Consider the following 7655-nt stretch of genomic DNA (forward strand, 5'->3'; position numbering starts at 1 on the left):
TTGTACGTGTGCAGATCAGACTGTGTGGTATAAATAAGCGCGAGAGGTCAAATTTTATCATATGTTCAGCAACACACAAGAACATACACATGAATGTAAAGTATTGATGCGTATTCAGAAGTAATTCAGGTCAGTAAGATCTGTTTAGTCTCAGCTCACAACACCTAATAATAAAAACACTAAACTAAGGGAAAGGGCTCCAAAAGATCAGATCAGCCCCTTCGAGCAGCACTTGGTTGAAGTGGAGAGAAACCTTCTTCACACCCAAGCTAAAAAAGACATACTTCTCTTTTTGATTAGAAAAAGTAAACTGTGAATGGATGTTAACGGATGTTTGTCATTACCTTATGAGTGAACTAAGTGTAGCGATCCAAAAATGTGACATTATTGATGGCTAGTCAGTGTTGCTGACTAGCCACTGTTAAAAGCCAGCAATGAGGGAAAGGACAGCCACAGAACAATCAGTAAGTATCACCTTGACATCCTTATGTTCGGCTGCATCACTTTAACACCTGCATGCATGCAGGTGGCACTCGATTATAAAAGCAAATGATCAAAACCAAGCAGAGCAGAGTTGAAGTAGGTATTAGTGAAAAATGGCTATTTGTAGCTGAGTTGAGGCCATGGAGGCCTCAGTAACTGACTGATCTATTCACCATACCACCACCTTTGCAGAGGTGTAGAACCTTTACCGGCCTCAGTAGACTTTTTTTTTTTTCCTACAGTTTTGAGGTAAATGTTGCTAAAGCATCAGCAAACATCTTTTTAGTTTTTCTCCTTTTGTTTTTGTTTTCTCAAAATGTAACACTGCTCACATAAAAGAGTGTGAAGATAAAACGTCTGACATCATGTGACAGAGGAAGTGAGGTAGTTTCAAAATTATCACCCGCAATGTCTAAAACTTTACTTGATTTGACATTAATGGACAGCAGAGATGGTCTTCAGTGTGGTGTACTTGATAAACGTAGTTACTGAAGTGTCAGCGTTTAATCTTTCCTCAACCCTTTACTTTCAGTTTGGGTCAAATTTGACCTTTTCTGACATTTTAACAACAGTCTTAACAACACATCACCCCCCCCACCCTCACATTTCCATCGGCATCCACTAAAGTTACACACTACTTTTTTTCCCCCCACTTACAAATCCCTCAATGGCCTGGTCCCACAGTACCTGTCTAACCTGCTGCACCCACACACACAGTCTCGATTGCCATGGTCGGTCTCTCTCCCTCCCCAACCTCCATACTTTCATGGACAGAGCATTCATTTTGGTTGCCCACACCCTCTGGAATTCCTGAGCTTCACAAAGTGCCATTGGGATTTTTTTTTTGTTGTTATTCCAGTTGTTATTATAACTTTTATTATTATAATTTGATGTGATTAGCAGTGTCGCCTCACAACAAGAAAGTTCCCGGTTCAAATCTTGCCTTTGGCCTTTTTGCATGGATTTTCTTGGTACTCCAGATGGTTCAAAGTCTAAACACATACATTTCAGTTATGTTAGTAATTCTAATGTGTCCATGTATATGCAGTAGATAAAATGCTTGCAGTGCACCTGCAAGCACAAATATCCATGTGTCATTTCCATACATGCAAATGTGTGCACGCAAAGTTTCTTACCACTGCTTTGAATGCACAGATTAGCTTCAATAAGCAAGATTTGTTCTCTAGGTGTATATATTTAACTAGTATTAATAATTATAAATGTAGTTATGAGGGAATTTTTATGATAGATATGTGAGGACAGTGTTTAATCGTTTTAATGGTTACAAATTGTCATCTAATAAACAAACAGTTTGTGATCTTATCATTTTCACTTTAAATTAAATATATTTAAATAATTACGGATGTTGTTTGTAATCAGCAGGACTGATTCTTCCTCAGTAGGATGTTCGATGCTGCTTCTTATTTCTCTTAAGAAGCAACACTAACAAACCAACAGCTGCAGCAACAGCAATGACAACAGCAACAGCAGCAACAATCAGGATAGTCTGTGCTTCAACCTGTTCAATCTCAGTGTTTCCATCAGCATCTTCTCTTTCCATGATGTGCTCCTCCAACATGTTTTCATGCACTTCACCTGCAGAGCAAAGATTAGCTGTCAGAGAAGAAACCCTCGGATGTGAGCTTTAAAGTGTTCAGCAGGTAAAACTAGCAGGAGAACAGCTTCAGTCAGCTACAGTTAAGGAGACACAAGTTACATAAAATGTGTTTGGCTGTTGACCGAAAGCATCTATGTTAGCAGCATGCTACGACTTTACCCTTGATATACAGTAGTAAGAGCTGCTAGCTCAGTGCATGTCATTTTCTGTATTAAAGCTACTCGCAACAGAGTGAGCAGCTCAGCATGTTTTATCTGACATGTTACACTAAACACACATATGATTTTGCTGACTAAAGCCCAAAGGTTTTGTGTCAGCTGGGCTTGAACTTGCTAAGTGAACATGCTAACTACGACATTATGGACGCACTCCATTTGCTGTTGGCATGACAAACTCACCTGTGACTGTGAGCTCAATGAAGTGGCTGATCTCAGTGTGAACTCTTTTACTTCTCACAGGGTTCCTCACAGCTATGTGACACTCATAAATCCCAGTGTCATTAAACGTGACGTTCTTCAGGATCACAGAAACGTCTCCATCCTTCATCTCCGGGTCCCTCAGCTTCACTCGGCCATGAAAAGATGGATGTTGGTAGTTTTCATAGGAGCGTTTGTTCCTGTAGAAGTAGACGTAGCCGTTTGTGTTCAGGTCAGGTCTGCTCCACTTCAGCACTGAGATTTTTTCATCTGTAGTAATCTGACACTGGAGAGTGACGTCATCTCCGAGCGTCGCCTGCATATTCTGCTGTTGAGCTGAAGAAAAGAATGATAAATTTTCTTATTGCAAAGACATTTTTAATGCATGAAATTGACAATAAAACACGACATTTATTTTTTTTAAACAAACCACAGTTGACCAAACAAAGTTTGAAGAAAAATTTCACCAATCTCAGGCGTGAAAACATCTCCTCTCTGTAATTAGCGCTGTAACCATATCAGGTTCTCTGTGCATGAGTTAAAAAGTTCACTTTATGTTTAAAAAAAAAAAAAAAGAAGAACAAGAGAATGGGAATGAAGAGAATTTAAATCTAGACCATGCTATGTACTGAAAGATTAGATAAAGAGAGAGACCGTGAGAGCGAGTGATGGAGATTAATGTCATCAACATACCAGTGTTTCAAAAGAAAATTGTACATAGATCAGCTACATGAAATGTGCTCTTGTTATGGATCACTAAGCAATCCACATGTCTACGTGACTTTTCACATAAACTCTTGTGTGATAAACTTATTTAGCAACAACCTCAGCTCTTTTCAAAAGAACATACAGACTTAGAAAAGGGGGAACCTCAGCTCTGAGATCTTGGAATAACTTTGTTATCTTTGTACACACATGTGACCAGCTTGTATAAATAAAGAACGCAGACAGTGACAGAGCGCGAGTCCGTGAGTGCCTCCTGCAAGGACGAGTGCTCTGTGACCGCCCTCGCGAGTAAAGACAACTGCAGTGTTTGTGTTTTCTAACTAAAAAAAATCTCCTTAAAAATGCTCAAAATGTCCTTAACTTTAATGTAGTTACTGAATTTCATTCAGTAACTTATTTGATTATTGAATAGTGTAATGTGATTACACGACCACATTACTTTGAAATGTTTTACAGTCAAGACTTTACACAGACCCTGAAAATCTGCAACTTACACCAGCTTTATAGATATAGTAGCACAGTCGTTTGAGATGCACTATATCAATATAGATTCAGAGAGCATATTTAAAATCCATCTTTGCGATTCTGTCCACTCTTACTTACTCCATATTTGGTTGCTTTTCAGCTAGTAAAGCAGAGCAGAGGTGGTAGGCCCAAATGGGGCTTTAGTTTTATTATATTGTATTACAGACAACAACAACAAGCATATATAATATGACAGTTTTAGAAAATATATTATTTTTATACACTTGTTTCAACATTTGGCAAACTTTAACTGAAAATGTAATTGATTGACAAAACTTGGTAACTGAGTAATAAAAACCACACGTGGTCTTCTGATCCATTTAAGTGACCAAACCTACACAGGTGTGTCTGCATTTCCTCTTTTTTTCTCCTTTTGTCCTCTGTCGTCATAGCAAAACCCAAGAGGAGGCTAAGACCAAACTCCCTTTGATTTCCAAGAATTGTCCTCTCCTTGTTTTCAACATCACTTGTAATATTGAGTTTCCCAATGCTGTGGTGTTCTCAAGGAATGTAAACTTTTCAAAGTATTGCTTTTAGTTGGATTTGATTTACTTACACTTTTTTAAAAAATGTCAACTATAGTTAAAGTATGATTATTCTTTTTGCAGTAATCCAACTTTTTCTCTCCATCCAAACATGTATAATGTTATCTCTGAGCGAGCAGCAGGACAACCATCAACAAGGTAGACAGTGGAGGAAGGATACAGAACAAAAGCGTGATTTCGTTTTTTATTACAGCTTTACACACCTGAATTAATTAAATATTAAGAAAATGTCAAAACACACAGTAAAAACATGCATCTATTGAAACCCCTAAAGTTTCTTTCTATAATAAGAAGCAAGCCTGACACATAATAACTAGTCATCTGCCAACTACAGCTGTGTGGATGTTTGCTAACTGTTATATATTTACCCAAAAATGCACTTGTGAACTCTGATGCTGTCATAGTTGATTCTCAGTCCCATTCTATCCTTTCTAAAAGTCTTCAAGAATTACTATTATTTTTCCCCTCACAGCTCAATGAAGAAAATAATTACATTCAAAGTTTGCAGTTAAAAGTAATGCATGTACTACGATGTGATCTATAACCCATTTTATATCAATGATTTATTTATTTTAACTAACTACGAAAAAAGAAAGTTTAATTCCTTTGTCAGTTCCAATCAGCCGGATCTCTGCGTGACTCATTCCGACACTCATCCGACAACATTTTCATTCTCGCAAGGAACGCTAGGAACGCGGCATTAGCCGGATTAAAAAAAAAGAAGTCTTTTGACCATCCCGTTGTCACAAAGGGGTCACAACCTAGTAGCGAGATTTTACCTGTTAAGCGAGAGTGAGTTTATCACCTTTAGACTGGGTGCCAATAACCTTTTTTACGTAAATTAAATGGAACATTGAGACACGAACAGAACTCGCTCATTTATAAAGCTGCCTTTAGTTATAGAAAGAAGAATAAGCAAGGAAAAAACTGTTTGACTCACCTGCAGACACAGAAATTAGTGACAAAAACAGGATAAATCTCACAGAAGCCATCTGTGACAAGCCAGAGGAAGAAGATTATAGCAGCCCTGACCTGAACAGAAAGAAGCAGCTCAGACCTACCAGTCCTTATAGTGAGGGTGGGTCACTTTAAAAACGAAACTATTTGAAACTACAGTCACACCGGAAAGTAGAACCATATATAATCCTCACTTTAAAAATGCAGTAAAATGAAGAATGTATGACATTTCAGACAGAAAAAAGTCAACAAATCAATAGAAAAAACCCCAAAAAACTTTGATTTCCGATTTTCTTTTTAGACTTTTAAATGTGACAGTTCACCAGTGGGTTAACAGGAAGCTCAACTGAATTCCTCCCCCTTCCCCCATCAGAACAGAAAAAAAAAATCATTTTCGGGTGAAATAAATCTGCTTTTGTTGATTATGATTTAATGAAACAAATATATAAATAATTAAATGTCCACTGATGTTCTCATTAATTATGTATTAATTTAATTCGTTTTGGCACCCATGTTTGGTCCTGATGCCTTCAAGTCTAGAACTGCAGCTGCTAGAATGCAGCTCAGGAAAGTATTCAGTTACATCAGTTACATGTAGAGGATCTTTATCACCGATAACTTTCAATCAGTAAGGGCTAGACAGAAACTAAAGGGATCCAGTCCAGGTTTCTTTCATTCTTGATCGGCGTCAGACCTGAACGCACGGAGCAGCCGATCCAAATTAAAGTTCCAGCTCTTATTTATTCACATCTGAAATAATTGGCGCACTTAGTGTTCATAGCTGCTGCTGGTCTCATGTCTAATTTATATGTAAGCTGTCCTCACTCTGATTCAGGCGGTGCCCAAATAGTGTGTTACAGGCGGAGGAAGAGGAAAGCAAAACACCCACTTTTTATGTGAGCGTGCACAAACAGACACAGACAAACAGCCAACAAACAAAAAGAAAAAAGAAAGACTTCGTGTCAGTAACTGTTTTTGTGCAGTGAGGCCACGAGGTCCACTTACAGACGCGTTCATATGATAAATGAAGAAAGCTCCTGTATGACACTGATGGAGTCAAAATGAGTTAACGCTCACCTGCAGTCACGGTGAGCCCAGCAGAGACATTTCCGCCTCATTGTTCTGCTGACCCGACTCTTCAAGCTGGCAAAATATCCAAGGCTGGTGAGATTTCATGGGAACAGAACATCCCTTATCCCTTCATCCTAATTCTGATCCGGACGATGTCGAAGTTCGATTTGAAAATAAAACTCCCGAGTGTCATGACAGGTGGGTTTGTTTGTTTGTTCTCAGCTTCGCGCTCCGACGACTGTTTTTGTCTTGAGGACGAACAAAAACAGTCTGTGGGTGGGATCAGAAACACGTGCGTAATAACGAAGAAGGTCACGTTACTCAAATAAACGTCTGGCGGGCTTCGCGTTTGACAGCTGATCAACAACAAACCTGATCATTAATCAATAATCAGTCATATCAAAACCATCACATAAGCTTTTTAATAGAATCAAAAGGATTCACGATCATCTTTACGTGAATCTCTGTAACTTTTAACCTTTATATAGACTGCACAGCATTTCTATTTCACCTCAGGCTCCTACTGCAAGTTCCTGTAAGAGCTTCACAATAAAACCCTAGGTCAGGCATCCAATCGAAGTGTTGGTACAAAGGCTTTTAATTTGTAACAGATGCAGGAAGTGATGTGTTTAGACAAAAGAGGATTTAGCTTGTAGCTACTTTCAGATGCTCAAAAATAAAACTGAATTATATGAAGTCAGTTTCTGTTTATGTGCTTTTTTCCTTCAGAGCTGTTCTCTTGTTTTCCAAAAATAATCAAAGCACTTTAAATATCAACACAACAGCTTTAACTTTTTGTGTGAAAGTACTCAAACTACACCAGTGCTTGAATCTGATTTCTCACTTTGAGGGGAAGTGAAATGTGACCCATCAGCAGTGGCGGTACCTGTTTGGCGCCCTGCGTGAACTCTCCCTCTGGCACTGACAGATGCAAACAGACTAAATAACCTGATCCACAAGGCCAGTAATGTTGTGGGGATGGAGCTGGACTCTGTTAGGGTGGTGTCTGAGAGGCAGATGTTGTCCAAGATAAAGATAATGTTGTATAATACCTCCCACCCACTCCATGACATGCTGGTCAGTCACAGGAGCACGTTCAGTGAGAGGGTGAAATTACCAAAAAGCACCACTGAACGACACAGGAAATCATTCCTGCCTGTGGCCATCTCCCTGTACAACTCCTCCATCTAACACGCTGTAAACACTGCAATAGTTACACCCTTTTTACACACGCTCTTTTCTACTCTGTAATATTCTTGACAATTTTCTTGATAGTTATTTATAATCACCTCTGTTAATCCTTGATATTTATAA

General features: G+C 38.7%; 1 protein-coding gene across 3 annotated transcripts; it reads right to left on the reverse strand.

Annotated features, from left to right (window-relative positions):
- Positions 1 to 6530, reverse strand: LOC148094977 (myelin-oligodendrocyte glycoprotein-like). 3 transcript variants are annotated; one of them, XM_087837086.1, is made up of 4 exons: positions 6348 to 6530; positions 5254 to 5305; positions 2500 to 2853; positions 1 to 2079 (listed from the first exon to the last, which is right to left on the reverse strand). In XM_087837086.1, exons 2-4 carry the CDS (start codon positions 5303 to 5305, stop codon positions 1880 to 1882), a joined length of 606 nt encoding a protein of 201 aa, XP_087693212.1. In that variant the 5' UTR covers positions 6348 to 6530; the 3' UTR covers positions 1 to 1879. The 3 variants fall into 3 exon arrangements, with proteins under 3 accessions (XP_087693212.1, XP_087693213.1, XP_087693211.1); XM_087837087.1 differs by lacking the exon at positions 5254 to 5305; XM_087837085.1 differs by lacking the exon at positions 6348 to 6530 and having other exon boundaries at positions 5254 to 5339.
- Positions 6531 to 7655: the final 1125 nt, after the last annotated feature.

Source organism: Neolamprologus brichardi, unplaced genomic scaffold, assembly GCF_056152115.1.
Source record: "Neolamprologus brichardi isolate AB-2024 unplaced genomic scaffold, ASM5615211v1 NODE_ptg000127l+_length_29035_cov_1, whole genome shotgun sequence".
NCBI classification, from domain to species: domain Eukaryota; kingdom Metazoa; phylum Chordata; class Actinopteri; order Cichliformes; family Cichlidae; genus Neolamprologus; species Neolamprologus brichardi.